The sequence below is a fragment of the Protopterus annectens genome, chromosome 3.part0 (genome assembly GCF_019279795.1).
Source record: "Protopterus annectens isolate FY-2018-M chromosome 3.part0, PAN1.0, whole genome shotgun sequence".
Lineage (NCBI taxonomy): Eukaryota > Metazoa > Chordata > Ceratodontiformes > Protopteridae > Protopterus > Protopterus annectens.
Window position 1 is genome coordinate 31831250 of NC_056731.1, and position 23961 is coordinate 31855210.

At 36.8% G+C, this 23961-nt stretch overlaps 1 protein-coding gene across 1 annotated transcript in view; it reads left to right on the plus strand.

Moving 5' to 3' along the window:
* The window catches only part of PIP4K2A (phosphatidylinositol-5-phosphate 4-kinase type 2 alpha), a 1425784-nt gene that overhangs the window by 1382301 nt on the left and 19522 nt on the right, over window positions 1-23961 (plus strand). Inside the window, 2 exon segments of the mRNA XM_044064562.1 lie at window positions 18664-18728; window positions 18730-18768. Of these exon segments, the coding sequence (XP_043920497.1) occupies window positions 18664-18728; window positions 18730-18768 (104 nt within the window).

A 23961-nucleotide genomic window follows, 5' to 3' on the forward strand; every position in this document is an offset into this window, starting at 1 on the left:
ATACTGTCTACTCTAATGCCATTGTTATCTGAAGGTAGGGGGGACTACCGATGACAGAGTCTTTAGTGAGACAGATTGTTTGAGAGATGCTGTTTTCCGAGATTTGCTATTAAATCTAGGACATTTGGAATGTTTGCTTGGAAATGTTTCTTGTTTTCATGCTCTAGTAAGGTTGTGAGGGATGTTCCCTCAAATGGATCTAGCATGTTGAGGTGGAGATACAGAGACATGGGGAGTATGGGTTCAAATATTTTGATCTTTCCAGAGGCTCATTAGATATCAGCATTAGTTGAAAGGGCTATTGTAAAAATGCTTAGTAAAGTAATGATGCTTTCAAGTCATTGATGACTTCAGGATATAACGGATTAATGGATTTGCAAACAAATTAGGAAGCACAAATAAATTTGTTAATGACTTAATTCAATTACTAAACATGCAGCAGCTAGGAAGTGGAAATTTAAATATGCGCCAGCTGTTGCAGAGATAATAGAGATTGTCTATGAGGTGAAAATTGCAAAGACAGGTGCATGGCATAAGTTTGTATCTAGATGGTTGCTATAGTTTACATATAAGGAGTCATTTGTAATGTAAACAGAAACAAAACCAGCTGTGACATACAGAATAATTTGTGTGTCGTAATGATTAAAATGTATATTTTTTTGTCAACCTGGCAATAAGCTGTTTAGTGAAGGGGACAAACTTGATGGAGCTGGGTTGACAACCCACATTAGAAGAATTGAAACTGGCACAAAATGAATCTGCACCTTCCAAAATCAGTTTGACTGCACTAGCCATTGTATGTTTGTCTGATTTGAAACCTGACATAACATGGTAATACACTTAAGGCTGGGAGTGCTAGAAATATACTGAGTAAGACCTGTAAACAGAGGCCACTGGTGCATTGCAGATGTTCATTAGCATTAAAGATCCAGACCGTATCACTTTAGAGCTTATGTCCCACTCAACTCCAGTATGATACTCAGGAGCATTAGAGTAACTCTGGCTAATCATGCAGCTCTCACAGTACATAGCAGAGCAGTATGACTGCACAATGCAACCATCCCCTCACTTCCTAATGAAAGTGCTTTGATAAGGCCAGTGCATGTACAGTCCAAGTGACTGTGCCAGCATGAGGTGGGGTACCTCATTCTAGTAAATGCTACAGCTGCATTCTTGTGAAGTGCATTACATGATCGTGCACAAGAGGTCGCTGAAGTTGCACTGTCATCATTATTATTTTTGTGGGGTGGAAAGTGGTTTATAGGAGAGTAAGAAAGGGGGAAGATCAAGCACTGGGAAATGCATAGGGAGACTAAATAAGACAGTGGAGGGAGTTGGGAATGTAGGCTACATACTTTGGAGATAAAGCCGCTTTATTTGGATAATGGGTATAGGATAGTGTTTGGGGGCAAACAAAATGATACGGCCAAACATAGGGGCTTTTCACACAAAGCTGGGGTGACTGTAGCTGAGTGTGCATACATACCCACACACATGCGCACACACTGTCACACTTGCAGTGTGCACAGATAGTGATGGAGAAGGTTGGACACCACACAAGATATGGACACTGTAGGAAGGGGGTCCCCCCCAGTCATGGGCTAGAGGAGGGTGCTGGCCACTGGAGGTATATGTCAGGGCAGCCCAGAGAGCTACCTAACCAAATGATCTCTGACTCTTCTGAGGAAAAATTCTTTTTGCCTAAGACGTTGGTCAGTATGATCCTTAACTGCATCTTTTACAGCAACAGCAACCATCTGCTGCAGCTGTGGTTAGTTAAAAAGTGGTGGTACGCAGGTGTCCCCTTGAGAAGGATGTCACCGTTTTCTGATAAGCCACCCACACCACCATCATCAGGCCCTCACCATATACAAGCCAGGGAGAGATGGCAGCAAAGGAGCCAAGCTTGTTGAACTTCCACTTCAGGTCAATCTGCTGACTGTGGGAGGCAGTGGGAAAAGTACCACAAGTCTCACATGTCACTAAAGCACGCTGAACTCTAAAGTAGATGGTAATGATACATCTCCCATCTTGAACCCAGAGTCATTTATGCATCCTGTGAAACCTCACCCTTTTTAGATGCATCTCCCAATGGATGAAAGATAAAAGTGCATACATTATTGGTACCTCTTTGAGGGTTATATATTTATCTTGAAGTTTAAAAAAAAAGAAAGAAGAAAAAATGTCACGCTTGCAGTACATCTTTGAGCATTTTCTTCACCCACCAACTTCCCAGTTCTGCTGGCTTTCAGTATATTTTCACTTAAGGTCATTGTGTCATTGCTGGGGTTGCTCACCAGGTTGCTGGATGCCTGTTTCTTTAGTAAGCATGTGGCCATTATTGTGCCATGCTTCCATTTTTTTTCAAGGGTCCATCATATGGACCTAAAGGATGCTACCTGAAATGGGTGAGGAAGAGGTGAAGAAATATTTTCATCTCCTTCACTCACCATTCATAAGCTGTATGTCTATAAGAGCTACCAGATATCTATGCCTTGCAGGCTGTCAAATGATAAATTAAAATGACAGCAGCAGCAGCTGATGTAAATATGTGTGGCTGTGGATCTCATGCCACTCAAGCAATTGCTGCTCATTTACACCGAACATGTGCATGTGTCTGCCTCTTGCACCCACCTTGGGAATTAATGGACATGCTTCTCCTAATGGCTCTGTTGCATGAAAGCAAAATTAAGTTATTCATAGTCATTCATGTCAGGGAGCCTCACTTACCTATGTACTCTGCAAAATGGGTTTAAATTTGTTGAGTTTAGCTGCTTTCACCATTTTGGTTTCAGGTATTCTGTGAGGTACACAATACTCATGATTACTACTCTTAAGAGTTTTCATAGATATACGAGTTTTACTAGAAAGATGCATATTTTCTATTTGTACAGCTACTCAGGGCACAATAGACTTTGTTTCCAAGGGTATGTGCATGTGTAACATAATGGTTTATTGTGGTTCACCTGTTTCCTGTGTGTCCTGGTAACCACAGCAGAGGTTACATGCTGCTTGAATTGGGGAACTGGCTGTTCCATGTAGTGTCAGCAGAGTGTTGCATGGGCTGTCCTTTTTCAATAGGTCTTAATATGCTACCATAGCACAATGTGTATTTCAAAAAATGAAGTTAATTTGGCATACCATAAAATAGACATGGTATTAAATGATATCTTATATGAAGAAGTCATAGACAATAAAAGAATGTAGTGAAACCTAAGATCCCTATAATTTTTGGTATCCCTAAAATTCATAAAAATTCTGAGGACCCCCCACTCAGGCCTGTAGTATCGGCATATGGATCCAAAACACTACCATTGGCAAAATATGTGGATTCTAAGACTAAACATATCTGGGTGAATAATAAAGTTGTACTCAAAGATTCTTGGGATCTATTAAGAGAAATTACACCCGAATTATACTCTGATAATTTAATATTTGTTACTACTGATATAGTTGATCTTTTTTCATGTATACCTTATGGGACAGGTATCCAAATGTTTGAAGATATTGTGTTCCAGGATAAGAAATTGACCCATAATGAAAAGGTAGTAAGTGTAGGAGAATTTTTTCAGCAAATCCAAGGGGTGTCTATGGGTGCAGCTTGTCCCCTACATTCACAAATTTAGTTTTGGCAAAGTGGGAGGAAACATTTGTTCTACATTCTAAGTTCAACACCTGCTGGGTCTTATACTGTAGATTTTTGGATGACATAGTAATATTCTGGACGGGAGGTTATGATAAATTCATAGAATTTATCGACTATATAGGTAATACAACTAATTTTCTTAAATTTACCTATAAGACATCATATGACACCCTTCAATATTTGGATGTGGAAATTTACAAGTTAGATAAGAAATTTGAAACCAGAATCTATAGGAAAACAACCTTTTGTAATTCTTTTCTTCATTATAACAGTGCACATCCTTTACACTGTAAAAGGAATATAGTAAAAGTCAATTTGTTAGAGGATGTCGTATGACCAGCTTGGATGCAGACTTTATTAAAGAATGTAATTTACTTGAGAAAATGTTTATGGATAGAGGATACCCTAACAATTTGGTCAAAAATATTAGGATGGAGGTGGAAAAAGGTAGGGAAAATAAATTTAGACCCATTAAGGGGGTAACAAATGATAATCAAAAGGAAAGGAATGAAGGTGGAAATAGGGAAGTAAACAATCCTAATGAATTCCAACAAGCCCTTTTATTGGAATATAATTCAATTAATTATAATGCTAGAGAAATTTTCCAGAGGGAATGGGAAAGATTTATTTCCCTTACAGATGTGGAAGAAATATCTAAGTTTGTACCGAAAGTGGTCAATAAGAATTCCTATAGTATAAGAAAAATGTTGGAAAATAAGAACAATCGAGTTTGTAATAGTCTCAATGAAAAAAACTTTTTGCTGGATGGAAGAAGGAAATTAGGAACCTTCAAATGTGGGAGATGTAATCAATGTGAATATATTATTAATTAAGGGGAAATCTATTTGGAAAGTAGAAATAGGTGGATAAGGAGTAAAGGGCATTATTGTTGTGACGCAAAGGGGTTGGTATATCTTGCAATATCTCAAAAATGTAAATCGTTTTACGTGGGTAAAACGAAGAGAACGTTAAGGAGAAGAATATATGAACATATATATGAGATATCCAAAGCAAAAGATACAAATGCATTATATAAGCACTCTAGAGTTTGTGAAGATTACAAGTTCTTCTTAGTGTTGGAACAAATTAAGAGAGATATTAGAGGTGGCCCTTGGGAAGAACAAATAGAATATAAAGAATTATGGTGGCAAATAACCTTGGAAGCAGGCAAATTCCCAGAGTTAAATGATTATTTTTCTATACTGTCATTATTCAAACTAAGGGCTACCAAGATGTGATGGTTGTAATATTTATTTATGACAGTAGATGGTGTTAGTTCCCTTAGAATATGTTTTTTTTTTGTTTCACAAGCATTATCTGCATAAACATTTTAATCTTTTTATAAAAGACTTCCTTTTCAATATTTACAAATGTTATAAGTTTTAATGTTTTTATAAAGTATTTTATAATACATAATTATTTTTTTAAAAAAATTTTGTATTTAAATATATTTATAGTTGATTAATATTTATGAGCCCAATAAGAATGTTGATTAGTGCATTTTAAATTGTTACTATGGAACCCTATTGGTCTGTTGATTTTGGTTGTGATATATAAGATGTAATTATAGTAATTAATTGATTATCTGATGAAGTCCGAGTTGTGAGGACGAAAACGCGAGTTGTTTAATAAAGGCATTAATGAGTTTACTGTGTAGTGCGTAATAAAGCTGAGTTTTTTTAAAAAAACAGCTTCTCGTTCACTCTGTTAGCCCACTGCACTCTGTTTTTGGATTTACAATGTGTAAGGCCTGCATACTGTGAATGTCTGTCTGCCTTGGTTGGGGAATACACATGCCTTATCAGCAGACAATTTTCCAGGCTGTCGGCTGAGGGCAAATATTATATGATATTGTAACACAATGTATGAGGCCTGCATGTTGTGAAGATGCATTTTAGTGGTGGGTTTCACATGCAGTAGGTACTGTCAGTACCTATGCATGTAGGCTTGGTAATGCATTGTCTTGTCTTCATCTTGTGCATAGGACAGAGCATGCCCACAGTATATCAGCTAGATATTTTCAGCAGCGATGAAAACATTGTTCTGGAAAAGGCTTTCAGGTTGTATAATCTTTGAGTGACAGACAAAGGGGGTGCAGAACTGCTATTACAGGACCAGGTGTGGCAGTCATTTGGGACACAAATAATGTGGGTGGGCACATCTGCATAATGAGCCACGTCACCATCTATGGTCCACCATGCCAAGACGAAGACTCAAAAGACTCCACTAGAGAAATCCACTATAGGAAAGGGGCACACCAGGGTCAGGAAGACACACAGATGTAAAAGAGCTGCTTATGTTACTGGGCAGATAGGCTGAAACAGGTTTTATTTCCAGTAGGTGTATGGATGTTTGTGCAGACCTCATCCGGTCCATCTGTGTCTCCATGGGCAGTAAACTGTTAGGAGTATACAAAGTGGTTTGAATGTACAGTTCTTATTTTAGTGGGTATAGTCTAACAAAGTAAGAATAAAATGCATTTATTTTCTTATGAACAGGAAAAGTCCTGCACATTGCTGATGACTACTAACAGCACACTTATTGAATGTAACAGTGCATAGTTTAATTTATTTGTTTAAAGGTAGCGAGTGCACTTTTCTCAAGACTAAAAATTATTTAACTGAGATGATAGTCCAAGAGGAATTGATTCTGCAAGGGTCTCTCAGTGCAGTGACAGTTTTAACACCTGTGACAGTGACAGTTTTAACACCTCTGCAGTAGTGTGGGGAGAGGGGACTGTCACTCTCTCTTGGACTACAAAAGAAAACCCTGAACAAAGGCCTGTGCTTTAGCTACTTTTCTGGCTGTAGCTGGATAACTTCTATGTAAGCGTAAAACAAGCTCTGAGCCAAACATAAATGAAGGTGATTAGAGACAGAAAAGAAGCAGCCCTTTTACAGAAGGCAAAGAAAATAACAGTGACCCACACAAGTCCCATTATATGTCAATGGCATAGGAATTCACAGTTCCTTATGTTTGGCATGAGTCATACAAAGCATTATGGGAAAGAAAAAGGTTTGAGGGAGAACGAGATCACGTTTATACATCAAGCCCCATTGGTAGCCATGTTGTGGAAAACAGGATAAAATTACAAATAAAGCACTTGAGTGATTTTGAGGTGTTAAAATAGGTCAGGAAACAAATATAGAGTGAAAAAAACAGATTTTTTTTTTTAGTTCTAGTCATTTTAGATGTGAGGTTATGATGCCAGCTTGCTGTGAGGCCCAGTAACTCATGCAGTGAGTTACATAAGGTTTATTCATCTTTTTATCTTCTGCTGAAAATTTCTTCAGAATACCTTGAATCATTGTAGAGATTTTGACTTTTGTCAGTAGTGTTAGCTCATGGCAGGAAGCCTCTTTGTGCTGACAAACTGCCGCATTTCCAAAACTTTGTGATTAAACTAAACGTATAGCTTCCAGTTCTCTGCAGAGTAACACATTTGAAAGCTGTCAAATAACACATTTGTAATGCAGTTGGGATTTTATGGTTTTAAAAAGAATGAGTATTTCTGTATACATTTTCTAGTTTTATTCCTTCTATATGTAACATGCAAATGGCATTAAAATTATTTGTTTTTCATTACAATTCAGTTTACAGATGCTTTGTCTATGAAGCTAGACACATAATCTAAATTAAGTAATTATTCCAGTAACATTCAGTAAAAACTTTATGGAAGTAGGTTAAACTGTTTTGGAGATGATATATTTATGTATAGGGAGCCAAAACTGTTTGTCATTCCTAGTTCCACAGTGAGTATTTAAAAAAATCAAACTCGCTTCACAGGTGCACAGCAATTAAAGTACTCACATGCTCAAAGTATATGTACTCAAGTTTGTCAAGTAATTAACAATCCAGACAGCATTAAAAACAGTTAAACAGGTCAGTTATGTTGAATTAGTGGGACAAAGCCCTTACTGAGGCCCAAATAACAAGAGTTTGATTAGCAACTTGGGCATAGTTTGGTTCTAGTTTCAGGAAGATGGGCACATTCCTGGAAAAGAGGTAGGGAATTAGGCTTAGCCAGTTCTGTGATCCCTTGAAGGAGGGGCTGTGTCATAGCTTTCAACCTCTTACCTCTGGAATCAGGAACAAAGCCAAAAATAATCAGAGACAAAGGCCCCGAGATTAGAATATTGCCTACCATTAAATGCCCTACTTTGACCACACAACCCATATACTGCAAGTCACCAAAAACAAAATCCTAAGGTTCTTCATCTTCTCCTTTCCCAGTGAACATCATTGCTACACATTTAAAAAAATGGTTACCATTTACTACAGGGTCTGGGGCCATATCAGTTTGTTTAAAAGTTGGTATCCCACAATTCTATTGGAGTGTGGAGGGTTACATAATTATGTATGCATATTTTATGTTAATCAGCGTACAGATTTATACCTATTTTTCACAGGCTTTTGTCCAGATTTTTGATGCTTCCAGGTTGAGAGGTTTGGCAAGGCAGTCTTTAGCCTGCAGTCCAAATAAATTATTGGCCTCTTCTCATTCTGTTACCTTTCCCTCTCTAATTATTTGCTCCCAATACCATGGTTCTTTTGCCAGCTTTTTCTAATAAGTTCCAGCCCCCTCTTGCGTATTGTCTGTATCCCTAATTGCAGTTATCTCTATCGGCAGAATTTCCTTTCTCCATTCCAGTGTTGGCTTAGTTCTTATAATACTTTCTGCTGCTTTATGAATATAATATTTGTATGGTTATTGTTATTCTCCTTAAGGATTTGCATACAAAATCCCAGTCTGTACTTGTTTCTTGAGCTTCCTCCCTCTTTCATCATCATTACTTTCCACCCTGAATTATATTTTTCTGCTTGTGCTATGTATGGGGAGCCATAACTGTGTAGCTCTGAAATACCCCTTTAAATTGGGTAATCCCAAACCACCTTGTTCTATTGGAAGAATCATCTTATCCCACTTGATTCTTGCCATTTTCCCCCTCCCAGATAAAATAATACGGCTGTTTATTAATTGCTATCTGCAACTTCTCTTAAGGTTGATAAAAATATGCCCGACCTGTGTATAAAACTAAAGGGGCTAGAAGCATTTTAACTGCTTGTATCTTACTATCCATATCCATATAACAGAGCTGCCAATTTCTCAGTTTTTGTATTATCTTTTGTTTAGTCTCTTCACACACATCCTTAGTTGCCACACCAGAATCCTTTTTAATCCATACTCCTAAGTTCTTTGTATTTTATCATGTACCCATAAATGTGCATATTGCTGAACCAATGTGTGTATATGTACATTATTTACAGATATTGCCTTTGTTTTAGCTTCATCAATTGTGTATCCTAAAAATATTTGAATGTTGCACAACACTGAAATGTCCTTTTCTGGTTTTATTAAGGTATACAATAATATCATCTGCAAACAGACCTGCTTTTCTTGACTACCATACCAACTATATCCTTGAATTTCTGAATCTCTTATTATTTTCTTTGCAAGTAGTTCTAAATGTAATGCAAATAACAAAGGGGAAAGAGGACACCCCTGCCTGGATCCTCTGATCAAACAGAGAGGGACCCACCCACTTTAATTTTTGCTTCTGATCCCTAGTATAACCACCTAATCAACCTTATCATTTTATCAGGGAATGCAAAAGCTTCCATTGCCCTGCTTATAAACTCCCAGCTTACTCTGTCTCTGCATCAAGACCCACCAACAACAATGGTATTTTTCTTGCATTCTGCTTCCCTCTGGATCATCAATGTTCTGTTAATGTTGTCAGATGTTTGCCTCCCCTCCACAAGACAACATTTATCCATATCTATCAATTTTGTCATCACCTTTGCCATTCTTTTTAGCCATTGTAGACAAACACTTTATAATCATGGTTTAGGATTGAAATAGGCCTATATGAAGTTGGATCTGATGGGTCTTTACCCTCTTTAGGTATTCCAGCCACCACCACTTTCTTTCAGGATGTTTAGTGCTTCTCCTCATTATAAAATAGTGTTAATCAATGTTTGCTCCTAGCTACTAAACTTCCACAGGAATACCATGTATTCCTGGGGTCTTGCCTGTGGATTGGTTATACATCACCATTTTTATCTCATCTCTTCGTATCCTAACTGTAAGTAAATGAGCCTCATCTACCTGTAATTTTGGCATTCCATAAATATTTCCATTTCCACCTTTTTCTGATTTTCATATTTCTCTGCTTTATACAGACTTTCATAACATTTCCAAAATATTTCTAGCACGTCTACAGGATCTGTTATCAACCTTGTTATAGACTCCCTAAGCTTGGTGACAACCCTTTCTACATGTAGTAGCCTGAGATGTTGAGCTAAGTATTTTTATTGTTTGGAATTATTATCAGAAACAGTTGCTTAACAGCAATATTTCTAAACACGTGCATATTATTGAGGTAATCCCTTATTTTCTGTTCAGCATTCTGCAATTGCTCCTCTTCTTGTTCTTTGAAATCCCCCCTATTCTGCAATGCTTTAGCATTTGTAAGTCCCTCTAAATAATTCTTGTCACTTCTTAACCATATCTCTTTCTTTTATTTCCATCCTATTTTTAAACTCCACTTTACATTTATCCCACTCCCTAGCTATATTTTCAGAAGAAATGTCTGTCTTTCCTAATAACTCTGAATAATTTTCACTACCCATTCCTTAAATTACTGTCTTTTCAACATATAGGTGGGAAAGTGCTAGTGTCTCATTTTTATTTCATTATCCTGTGTTTTTATTTTAGTTATTATTGGTGCATCATCTGAAATAGTTATTGGATGCATATCAAACCTTTCAATTAAATGCACATGTTCTTCTATCTTGCTTAACCCAGTTTTTGTATCTTGGGGGATAACGTAAATTCACTCTGAACTTGTACTACTGAATTCACATCTTCCATTCCAAATATTTTCATAAATTTCTTCAAATATCTACCCTCATCTGTTATATTTTTCTTCTGGGCCCCACAGATGCATCTTCACTGCTGCAAATCAAATTCCAGTCCCCACCTATAAGTAATATTCCTTGTTGAAAGCTGATTATTTCTCCAGAAATTTCTTGAGCTCCATTATAGCAGTTTTAGGTGGAATATAAATACATGCCAGTGTAATACTCCTCCCTTGCCAGTAGCCCCTTAGTATTAAGAATCTACCATTATCTTTTTTATCCTCTTCTATCACTATTGGAGCTCTTCTTGCAATTAACATAAGTACTCCTCTTTTCCTTTGTCACACGTATTTCTCTGAATAACCTTCCTGAAAACCATTCGTTATCAAATTCATAGGTTCACTTCTTTCCAAATATGTCTCCTGTAGCATAGCTATTTGCACTCTACTTTTTAATGTAGTTCACCCTTGCTCTTTATTTCTTTTTATTTATAACATAGAAAGCATCATTATGTCAAAAAGTTATTCACTCCTTTTATGTGTAACAACTTTTTGTTAAGAATCTAATTCCAGCTTTTAAGCAACATGCATGCACTAATGTTTGGCTGTTTGATCTTTTATACAGTTGCTTCTTGACATATCCATTTGAGCCCATGTCACATCTTACAAAAATTTCTTTTTTATTGAAAGACCTTAAAAAAACACCCCCATACACAACTAAAACATTATAACTTAATATTAACACACAAAACTATGTGCATTTTCAGATATTGAAGTTTTACCCTCCTAAGAGGACCAGTTGTCCCAAACTGACAGTCACACTTACAGACCTGGGTTAACCTAAAAAAATGATCCATGCTAAGACACATGGTACAGCCTGTGCTTCTACTAACTGCTGTCTGTTTTTTTTTTCTTGCCTGTGTTGCTTTCCCAGACTGGGAAAACACTTGAATGCTTTCATAAAACATTATTGCCTAGCCCTTGAAAGAAAGAAATAAGTATTCTGTTTTTATTGCTCTTTATCACATTGTCTCCATGGAGACATAAGAACCAGATTTAGAATTGCTTCTACAAGCATTTATTATTTGGTAGAAGAAAGCTTATTAAATTCAGTGTTCTTTTTTATTTGCTTTCTCTTAAACTTGTTACTAGACCAAGCCAAGGGACTTAATCCAGTCATTCCCCTATACAAGAATGAGAAGTACATCAATGTTTCTTGTATCATGCTCTTTTGACCAGACATTTCTTCTTCTTTTTTTACATTGCAATGCCTACATTTCTTACAACTGAACAAGGAGAAAGAGAAAGAGAAAAGAAGGGAAAAAAACAGGTGTACCTGTTTACTTTAGTATCCTTATTACACTTGAAAATAACTGAGACTTTACTGTATAGCATGCAGATTATATCATGCATTATAAAAGTACTGCTGTTAAGAACATTTTGTTTTACTTACAGTAATTCTTCCCCAACTCTTCCCCTCAAATATGTGTTCTTCCAAACATTAATGACATGAAGTATGGCATACATTTTAGAGTCCCCTCAAAGTTTAACAATTTCCAGGTTTTATTGTTCTGTTGTGTTTCATAAATATAATTAATGCTTTGTAATCCCACATTAATTTAGCACTTTCCAAGTTGCTGGTTTTATTCCTGTTTATCTCCATTTCCCGATCCAGTCGCTGCTTCATTTCCAACATACTGTGCTTTCTTCTAGTCAAGTGTTGTTTTTTTCTCTCTCTCCCTCTCAAGCATTTTCCATTAAAACATTGGAAAGGGTTTCACTGGCACAGTCTCTCTGTGGTCTTTTTTGCCAGAACAACAAGTAGCAGAATCTCCTTCTGTTTCACAGCTTACTTTTTGTTCGACAAACTTTTTTATTTCCTCCAAAGCATGTTCTGCATCTAGAAATGATTTTGTCCCTCCAGGAAAGAGTATTCTGAAGATAGCTGTGTACAGCAGTTTGAATCTCATGCCTGCTTCTCAACATTCCCTGATTACTGGGATAAATGTACTCTTCGTCTGCCTGGTGTACAGTGAGTAATCATTTTCCACATATACTGTACTGTCTCTCACTTTTAGTACTTTGTCCATCTGCCACAGTTTTGTCAGAATCAGCTCCTTTTGCTGGTAGGATTGCATTTTTACTATTAAAGTCTAGGTTGCTTTCTCCTGGTCAGGTTTAGAGCATGCACACAATGTGCCCTTTCAATTAACAACTCCTGCTGTGGAATACCAATCCAGTTGCTTATTTGTGCTTTCATAAAATTAATACAGTCTGTTACTTCCAAGGTTCTCTGGTACAGCAGAAAGTCACAGATTTTCCCTAAATGCTGTGTCTTCTAATTCTGTTATTTTTGAAACATCTCTTCTTGAGCAGTCTCATATTCAGCCAGCATTTTCTTCATTTTGATCTCTGATTTTTGCGGTGTTATCACCTCATCTGGATATATGTTTAAAGCTTCTTACATTTTTTCCAGACTTTTATTTGAGTTTATATACTCCATCAGTGTTTCATTTATTTTAATCAGCTCTGAGTACATTTGACTTATTTTTCCTGTAGCTTACTGGAAGTAATGTCTTGCACCAAAGCTGGAGCTTGCACTGCTTTTTGCTGAACAACTGCAGAATTCTTCCCAATCAGTGTGTTTTTCCCTCACCTTTTATGATTGATTTTTTCAGGTTCTCTGAATTTCTTTTTTGCTGGCATCCAGGCAGTGCACTTACTAGCCAGTTACTGAAATTTACCCAAAAATACAAGTTTACTAGTTCTGTCTTCTAAGTTTCGGTTTTCACACTGGGAGAGCTGAAATTAAGCTGTTACTCAACGTGCACTCATCTTGGAAGTACAATGTATTTGGCAATTTATATTTGTTTAGGGTACCTGAAATGGTGAGGCAATGATTTTGTATGTATCTAGTTCACAACTATGCATTTATATAATTTGTTCTTGTTCATGTATACGCTGTTCTATGTTTGTTGTCACTTTGACTCAAGTCATGACTGAAAATGATCCAGTGTTTAGGACTAGTTCATTTCTTTGGTTAACAAAGTAAGTCAATATAAACCTTTACTCAATTTTGCCTCAGAGTCTCAGTTAATTGAGTTAGAAAAAACTGTCTTTGACAGTGTTAACAGAAAAATGCCTTTATCTGGAGTGGCACAAGCACTGTGGGTTTGCAGAAGAGACGCAAACAATGCAAGAGCACTTTTTGAAGTTGCTACTGCTTTAGAATATTTTAAATCAAAAATAACTTTATTAAAGTATAAAAACTTTTAAAAGTGTGCTTTCATGTATCTAGGTTTCTGGTCTTGCCACCATATTGAAGTCAGTCATTGCAGCAAAGAACTTTGCCTTCTGTTGTGTGTAGTCCACTTGAATTTTTAACTTACCTACATACATACATATATTTCATACACAGGCAGTAATGTCTTTGTAGCCTGCCAGTATATCAAAACAATAATTCTCCAAATAAGTAACCAGGTTGTTAAGATACTGAAACTATTGCTTGCTTTAATATAATGTGGTAGCGTATTGCATGCATCATTTACTTTCTCAGAAAACCAGTTAGTACGTCTCTATATAAAATCTGTTACCCAGGGTGTATCATTATTCTTCACTTTTCTTTAATAATCCCAAACATTGCCTGAGGTACTTGTCTCTAAATGTGTTGTATGCCTGAATATGGTGTCCTCTTAAATAACTATATAAATTTCAGATATTTCAGTCTTTCATAATAACTTAAATTTCCACATCCATGAATGCCCTTGGTATATTTCCACTGCTCACTTTCAGTTTTATTCATGATACTTCTTTTATCAAGGTTAGGGTTGCCACCGATCTGTTTTTTCCAGACTATTCAGAAATCAAGTTAGTTGTCCGGTAGTCCAGAAGACACTGCACAGACTCCGGTATTCTGTTTCAAAAAAGGAAACAGACTATTGGAGTTTGCTAAATCGGCTGATTTACTATGCTTTTTTTTACAGAAAAATATAGTAAATCGGCTGAAAGCAGACCTCAGGAATGGAAAAAGAGGGCATTCCCCATCAGCTGATGTCATAGTGACATCACAAAATGGGTGAAACATTGATCGGGGAGGGGGTGGGAATGGGTGGGGTTACAGGTAATGCGAGGGATGTGGCCTTAGTCCAGTTTTAGCCACAACGAAAGATGGCAACCCTAATCAAGGTTTCCATATTATTCCATACTCTAGTTTTGGTCTGATGTAATTTAGAAGCAATGATTTCATCATTTCTGATCTTCTAGATTTTATAAATCTTTTTATGCACCCAATAGTTTTGTAACTATCATTAACATGTTGGTTGATGTGATCAGAAAAACTCAAAGCTGTATCTACTTGTATATCCACGTCCTTAAATGAATCTACAGTTTCAATCACTGTGTGCTCTATTGTTCATTCACCCTTCAGTCTATGTCTCACAAATCTCATATGCTTAGTTTTTGATGTATTTTTCTCTTATGCCCAAATGGACAATTTGGTTGAGTTCTTTTGCAGACACACCCTGTCTAGAACACATGTAATTAGTTTACCCATTTTCAAGTCATCTGCTTGCTTTCTATGGAAGACCTTAGATGAAAACTTTAGATCTGAAATACACAGCCTAAACACACAAGGAAGTAGGACAGACCCTGTGGGAACTAAATATTTTGAATTTTTGACGTACTTTTTTGTAACTATTTGGAGTACTAGTATTTCATAGGTGCAGCTCCAAAATGCTATTTTTTCCTTTGTGTTTAAATTACTTCCTGGACACTGATCATTAAGGGAGCCACAACTGTAGCATCCTTTGGTGATTATGACTACCTGATTCCTTTCAGCCTTCTTCACCAACTTTGAGATTTGCAGTGAGGTTTATAGTATCTGGACTGTGAATGGGTATCATTGTAAATATTTTATGAAGTTTGTTAATTTGGCTCTGCAATGAGTTTGTGTGTTGCAAAATTTATTTATTTATTTATTTATATTTGTTGACTGGGAGTGTCCGACTGGACATGGGTCCATTTTCAGTGGAGGCCCGGGGAGAAAAGCTCCACAGTTAAAGCAAACAGACAGTAGTTGCATTGGATTACATAGCGATTAACACTTTACATAGCAATTACTTACAACATATTTACAGATGAAGAACATAGTACATCAGTAGACGACTAGAATCTATCTGTGAAGTACATAACAGACATTAACAAATGTTACAATAAGAAGTTCCTGCTGTATAATAAGTACTAGGCTTATGAGCATCTGAACTTGCTATAAAATTTAAATAAATATAAAATTCAAATGTCATGCTGTGTTCCTTAAGTACACTTCACAGCTGCCTAATATAAATGAGGTAAAAAATGTCAACTTTTAGTTATATGTTACTTCTGTCATTTTGAGATTCAGCAATATGGTTATCATTCATGGATCTGTTTTGCAGTTTTCAGGAAATGCATAAGATGAGCTTTTGCTGCCATTTTGCAATATGAACTCTTTACCTTCTTATTCACCATTTTTTCTGTGGATGGGTTGCTGCTACCCCAGCATGGGCCAATGCATGGTGCTGCTTGTACAACACAGTTGGACTGGTATAGTGATAGAAATATTATACATTTCTATTCATTTCTAGGTGGAGTTAGTGCATGCTAACAGTCCTTCATACGCACACCAGCAAAGTGATACTGATAAAGAAACAAACGTAATATTTAAATCATATTGTACCGGGATTACTCATGATATCCCCACCTCCCTTACTATTATGATGTTCCACTGTATCTGTGTTCACATAGCTACAGTAGTATATTGTACAGGGATGATTACAGTCATACCTCTTAAGTGTCCTGATTTTCACAGAAAGTCCAGATTTTTCTCTCATATTTTTGGTTTGTTCATCATAAAAATTTGTGATTTTCTGGCACATCATTGAGTACTGAAGTCACTAAGTAATGACATACATTTGAGTTTCAAACTTCATATAGATGAGGAAATGCGTGCAAATGCATAACTTGGTGTTCTAACATTTTTTAAGTGTATAAAAGCAGTATTTAAAATCTGTCCCCGTTTTTGGGGTCTTTATCCCCTCATTATTTTTGGCTTTGTCCAGATTTTTTCCACTGAGAGGTTGAGAGTTATGATTACAACTTTCTCTGAATGACAGTAGTGCTTGGCATCCGGCTGTGTTACCATCAGCTCAGCTTTGTTTAACAAACTCAGAAAAACAGTGCATGCTGAAAGGGTAGAATAAAACTAAAGATGGCCAGCTCCTCTGTTGATAGTTGTGTGTGTGTGTGTGTGTGTGTGTGTGTGTGTGTGTGTGTGTGTGTGTGTGTGTGTGTGTGTGTGTGTGTGTGTATATATATATATATATATATATATATATATATATATATATATATATATATATATATATATATATATATATATTTATTTATATTTGTATGTATGTATATGCGTGTATGTATGCACTTTTGTAGGTGTCCTGGGAGGGAGAGCAGTAGCTGTTCTGTAACAATGATCTTTGGTGGAAGTCAGAGGTATGCACTAATCCTTTATGGTGCACAACACACACCAGCCCCAGCAACACCTTTGCATTGCCTCCCTGCTTAAATTTAAGCTTGCCAGCATTACCTGGGCATATTAAGCAAGAGGGCTAACTGAGAAATGAATGGGTTGAAGTCTTGTAGCTCCAAATGCTTATTTATGGTACCTAATCTCACTGTCTTTCCAGGCTGTTTGTAGCTTTCTTGAGCTGGTGATAACTCAAACAATGACTGTAATAGTGATTCTGGGGTGATGGGGGGGGGGGGTATGAGGATATAAAGTGTGGGTACTAGAGAGAGATGTCATGGCATAGCTAACCGTTCTGTTTGAAACAAAAAAACCTCTTGTCACCTGTTTCCTCTACTGTACATAGTACAATAATGAAAGTGACTAAAGCAGTCGATTGACTAGTGTTATTTCAAAGGGAGTGAGTGTGTTTGTGTGGGGGTCTGCTTAATTATTGGAATCTTGTATATGAAAATATTTTATTTGTACATATTTCACAGCAGATGCACCACATAGTCATAAAAATTGTAGCAAACACTGTTGGCTAGTGCTTATTACATTGTAAGTGCCGTCAAGTCTGTCAACCAAGGTGTTTCAGTGTCCTACCACCCTATGTATGTACAGCCAATTAACTAGCACAGTGCTTACAAATCATACTATTATAAAAGCATCTCAGTAGTAGTTCCAACAAAATAAATTTAGGCACAAAACTTCCAAACTACACTGCCATGACTAATATGTAACATATATAAGCTGTAAAACCACAAACCCATATGTAACTAACACCAAAAATAAAGAAAGTTATAATATATAAACAAACTAAATTGTTAACTTAATAATGTCATTAAAACTCTTCTGTAATCAGTATTTGATGTAGCATACGTCAAGCAGTGGTAGCAACACCTTAGCAATAATGCAAACTGCATTTTCTGAGTGCAGTAATGTTTCTGAATGTAAACATACTAGATATGATAATTTACTAGTCTTTGTTGTTTTAAATACATTGTGTTAGAGCATATGATGTCTTTTGCAATGAGCATTGATTTATGTCAAGAGTATTGAACTGTAGGTTTTGATGAATAAAGTGATCTGCAGGGATTGTAGTTCCTGATGCTATTACTGTTTCTTGGGAGCTTAGTTTTCATCTGTGTACCTTTACCTTAAGGGTCATATTCTTTAGGACCCATCCTTTTAACAGTAGAGTCACAGCATTCATATCTTGCATTCCTCTGGAGTCATTGAATCTTTTTGTTCAAGTTTTTGATCTAATGATATATAACTCTGAGACCTTCAGTTCCATGGTGTCTAGAGCAGTGGGTGTTGGAGTGTCAAACTTAAGATTTACTGTAGTCTTTACAGCAGTACCAAAAAGAACGTAAAGTATAACGGACACATTTCCAGGGACTGGGATGGGCAGTGACTTATTCTGGTAAGAGTAGTGAATGTAGTTGAGATAAATTCATGTAGTCCTGTAAAGAAACAAAAAAGGAACAGATTCTGGTAATAAAGAGGACACACGCACCATTTTGTAATGTCAGGTATGTTATACGTGTAATTGTTTGGCCTCTTCGCTTGAGAAATTGTTATTTTTTTAACCTAGCAGTTTCTTGCTTTAACAGATGCTCCAAGAAAGGAAGTGTACTTCATGGCAATTATTGATATTCTCACACATTATGATGCAAAGAAAAAAAGCTGCACATGCTGCCAAGACTGTCAAACATGGAGTAAGTACCATTGTTTTGTTATAGCTTGTGTATATCTTTATGTAAAATTATTTCTCTTTGATTCCAGAAGCAGTAAGCAGATGAAAGATATATAATGATTAGATGAGTACAGCCATAGGCAGCAATATCTGTCTGGAATTGTCTTTACTGTTTTGTAACTTTTTGAAATTTTCAGTTCACAACCTAAATACCTAGTCCATCTGTAATAGTACAAAGTGATATTATTGACTACTATTGATGTATAAATATATATAGTTTAAGTTACACATTTTCAGAGATTTCTGTTTGAGTTGGTATTAGATAATGACATTTTCTTTTTGGAAAGTCATAATTGCCCACACAGTTGGTGCTACTGTGCTGAAGTCTGTCTGTGTTGACTCTCATAAGTTCTGTAAGTGGAACAATCCACTGTCACAGAGATGTACTGGAAAGTGGGGCATCTGCATTATGCTCAGTGGTACTGTCATGGAGGGAGGGGTCATATCTTACACAACCAGAGAGGATTGGAGATTGGAAATGAGGTCAAGTGTAAATCATCCAGTATCTCACTTTTAATTGGACAAAGCAGGGTAATGGAACCAGTAACATCAGTGAGCTTTAAAAACTGTAGTTGTCCAGTAGTGTGCATTCCACTAGAAAGTTAGTGACACAAAAATGTTCACCTTAAACTGTATCTAATACTGTTCTGCAGCAGTCAGTGTATGTCTTCCATAAGGAAAGCATCTTGGTTATAATAGTTTTTCTTACTGGCTTATTTAATAACTGGAGACTGTCATCCTTTATCCTTTGTTTGATCCTTTAGGCCATCAACTCATCCCCTAATTTATTTTCTTGTTTCTGTGATTGAATTCATCAACTTAAGTTACTTTCCATGATTACACCTCTGTTCTGATGTTGACATTTATGGCTGTCTAGTTCATACCTGATCATCTCTGCTTCTTATAGAACCTGATTGTGTTTCATTTCTGATGTTGTTGCAGTTCTGAGAACAGGAGTAGCCTAAGAAGAGGTGTAATCAGCAAGGGGAACCATTTTCTTGACCCACATTAATGTCTAATGCATGTCATAGATTTGACTGGGTATAGCCAAACTCGGTTATCTAAATTTATGTTTCATTCAGTTTTTTTTTTTTTTTTTTTTATTTGTGGCCTAAGTGTCCTCTAACAGGAATCTAAAAAATCTAACATATATATTTTTTAATTAGAAAAGTAAATTGTTACACAAATAACTTATATCAGAAAGCACCCAGTGCATTATTGAAATAGTGTGCAACTCCAGTAATCTGAAAAATCTTTTTTGTCAAATTCACTCCTTAATTTGCTGCTAAATTCCTTAATTCTGCTTGGAAGCGTGTTGCAAGGCTGTCCTGAATAGAGATTATGAACCTTTGCATTTCATATTTTATGTCCGTGTTTACACAGTAGTCAAAACTTCATGCAGTAGGAATAAGATCTATATGTATGACTGCACTGGGGGTTTTTTGCATCATTTTGTGATCCCCGACTGCCAACTATCTAAATTACTGCCTCTTGACTTTCACATCATGGTTTCCCATCCCTGCAGCCATCATGTGGTTTTCTTTTGAAGCTGTAGGCAATCCTCCTGTTTGTGTGCCTACTAGTATTAAAGAGGTATAGTTATCTAGTGGGCTTTGTGAAGCATATCCCTCATTTACATGAGGGATTTAACCCTGTAGAAGCCCTCCATCCATTGCAGACAAATGGTATCATCATCTTCTATAGTTTCTGCTGGCAGCCTTATGATGGGAATTCATGCAGTGAGACACACGTGGCAACCCTGCTCTGTCAGAGAGGCAAGCAGTTAATTGATTAGTCACTCTTCCTCTGAATTATTGTTATGCTGCGCACTGCATATGTTATAACTCTGCATTCCTTGTTCTGTTTGACTTTTCAGACCAGTATCTTTTACTATTTCTTTGCACTTCGCTGTTCTGGCATGCTTCTTTTCTGCTGATCACAGACTTCTAGTTTGTCATCTCTGAGCATTTAACCTTGAATACAACTAATTCACGACTGAGAGAAAATTAAGACTGATTCTTTCATTGCTGATGATTTTTACTTTGACTAACCTATCTAAAAATAAAAAGTCAGACTTAAGTAACTATGTTTTTTGAATAAGCGTCAGTACATCTCCGGAGTTATTGTATTTTTTATGTTATCTTTAGTAATCTAACAAGTGTAGTACTAAAATCTTTAGTTCTTTTTATTTCTTCATGCTTCACTGGTAAATATGCTGCTTTCAACATATCTGCTATATCTTGTTACTTGTATGGTATTATGTCATTTTGAAATCATACTTCTGTAGATTCTGTAGATTAGGTAACTTCTTCTTCTTTCGGCTTTTTCCCGGTTAGGGGTCGCCACAGCGGATCACCTGTCCGCTCATGATTAGCAGTGGAGTTTTACGGTGTCGAGTTGCCAGCCCGGTGCACAACCTTCCACAGAAGGCACACACACGCATTCACACCTAGGGCCAATTTAGAGGTGTCCAATCCACCTACAGCATGTCTTTGGGATGTGGGAGGAAACCGGAGCACCTGGAGGAAACCCACGTGACCACAGGGAGGACATGCAGACTCCACACAGAATGCACCCCAGCCGAGGATCAAACCGGAGAACCTCTTGCTGTGAGGCAGCAATGCTAACCGCTGCAGCACCGCGGCTGTAGATTAGGTAACATCATCTGCAATTTCAAAGGTGTCATGTACAAAGACTTCCTGTGTATTATTTGCAAGGGTTTGTGGACTGTTTTTCTCTCTGCTTCTTTACTATAGAAAACATATTTGTGGAAGTTCTCATATCCACTCCATCACTGGCACTTCATTTTCTGTTTAAGCATATCTGTTTTGTGCATCTAGCACATAAGCAATTAGTCTTTTCTTTTGCATGCTTACAGCACAGCCGATCAATTAACATCACATTTTAGAACAATTGGTGCCTATGTAACTAGTTTCTTAAACCTGTCAAAACCATTGTCCCATTCAGAGACATTATGTTCAAACTTTGCATGATATGCAGTTATTCCTAGAAACCTCTGTTGCTTGTTTTCTAACTTTGGCATTTGCATGATTGTTCTGTCTTTTTCAAAGCCTGTTTCAGTCCCTCTGCTTTTAGAATGTGACCCACATATTTCAGACTTGTCACTCTTGTGTTGTATTTCTAATTGTTTGGCTTAAAATATGCTGTCTTGATCTATTTAGCATATGCATCTGTCTTTTGTCATACTCTTCTTGTGTCTGGCCCTACACAGATAGATAACATTTTATGTTTACAACAATTTCCAGGTCTTCATTTACTTGTGCAACAACTCTGTGGTACATCTCTGATGCTGAAGAAATACCAAACATAAGTGCAAGGACTGTATCTCCCTAGTGGTATATTAAATGTAAAAAATAAGCCTGACTCTTTGGCACAGGAAGGTGGAGCCCTGTCTTTGAACCAGTGGCCAGGCTTTGATTAGTGGCCCTGGTACTGGGGAACCCAGACAGAAAGGACAAGGATTGAAGGGACGTAGTCCACTCACCTTCCCTTGGGGTTGGTAGGGTCATACACTCAAGGGCATACTGGATTATGTACTTCCCCTGATGGAGATGAGGGAACCACCATTCTTGCTTCTAGGGGATGGGCAGGACTGCCTGCAAGGACATCTCTTTGTGGAATTGAAGGGGGCACATTTTGCTGCAATCCATTACACATCCGCTACCCCACTCTTCACTGGGTTGCAAGAGAGAATGTGGTACACAAAAAGATCTCCGGTCACCTGTGGTTGGCTCTCTTAGTGATAGCCCCTCTCATTTGACACCCCCCCGTGATGGAGAATGAATGCGTTGATTGATGAGAGGAGTGATGATTGACAGCTGATTAAAAAAAGAGGAAAAACAAAGTGGAGCTTTCTTCTTCTAGATGTATCTGCCAGAATTCCTGGTTTGTATTTGATATTGAAAATAACAGCATTTGGCCTACTTAATAAAACTTCTCTTTTATAAGCAGTACTGTTCATTTTAAATCACTTCAGCTGTTATGGATCTATAGGAATGCAAATCTTTTCTTTCTTTATAATGGTAATGTTATTATTCACCCATTATTTTGGCTCTAATTAATTTTTAATAACACCTAACCTTTCTATTTGCTTTGGTTCTGGATGTTTTTTTTCTGAGCACATTTGGTATTTTCTTTGAGGCATGCATCTCTGGTATTGCATTAGGATTTATTTGCATTTAATATTTTCAAAGCCAATAAATAAATCCAGATAGCCATGAAAGATGTCACCGCTGTGGCTCTGTACAGCATTTAAAATGCGTCTGTGACTCTGTTGCTGTTCCTGTATGTGTACAAGAACACATTCACTGTTTGCTTTCATACCACAAATTCATTCTATCACTCCTAGCTTCATACAAGTCAAGTGACGCAGATTCTTTGCAGAATTAACTTAAGTGTTGCAATATGAGACGAGATGATGTTTTCATATTAATATTCACATCAACAGATTTTGACCCATTTTAGTGTCCTGGATATGTAAACAGTGTGCATAGAACTCTTTTTAATGCCTTTCAGCCTCAGTGCATTGGGCATATCCTCAAAAACATTGCGCTATGCATATTAACTGGTAAAATTCAGTGTTTTTACTAGTTCTCAACATTTCTTGCCAGCAGCCTGTCTTTTGCTATTGTTTCAGTGCCTGAGATGCAATTTTAGCCTGCAGTAAAGCAACACGTTTCACTTTAATACTGCCAACAAATGTTTTTCTTTAACTGCATACAAATACATTTGAGCATAACTGCCATTTATTTTACAGTTTTATGCAGAATGGTTCTTTCTATCACAGGTATTCCAAGACTGATTACAATGCTTCCCATCTTGCCCGTAGCTACACCTAGTACATAAGGCTTTCATTTTACTTACTGCAGATTTTTTTGTGTCTCGCCTCTGTCTTGCTTATCTTTTTTACTACTGTATTGCATTGTCTCTTTCTCTCATTTTGCCTTTATATCTATCATTTTATTTTACACACTTCCATTTTCCACAGTTATCTCTTTTAATTTTGTACTAGTAGTTTCACTTAGTATGCCAGCTCCAGCTTTTGATAAGGTCAAGACTGCTTCTCTTGAAAACTTATTTATTGTAATACCAAATGATCTGTTTCATATTCATCAATCATGCAATTCACCAATTC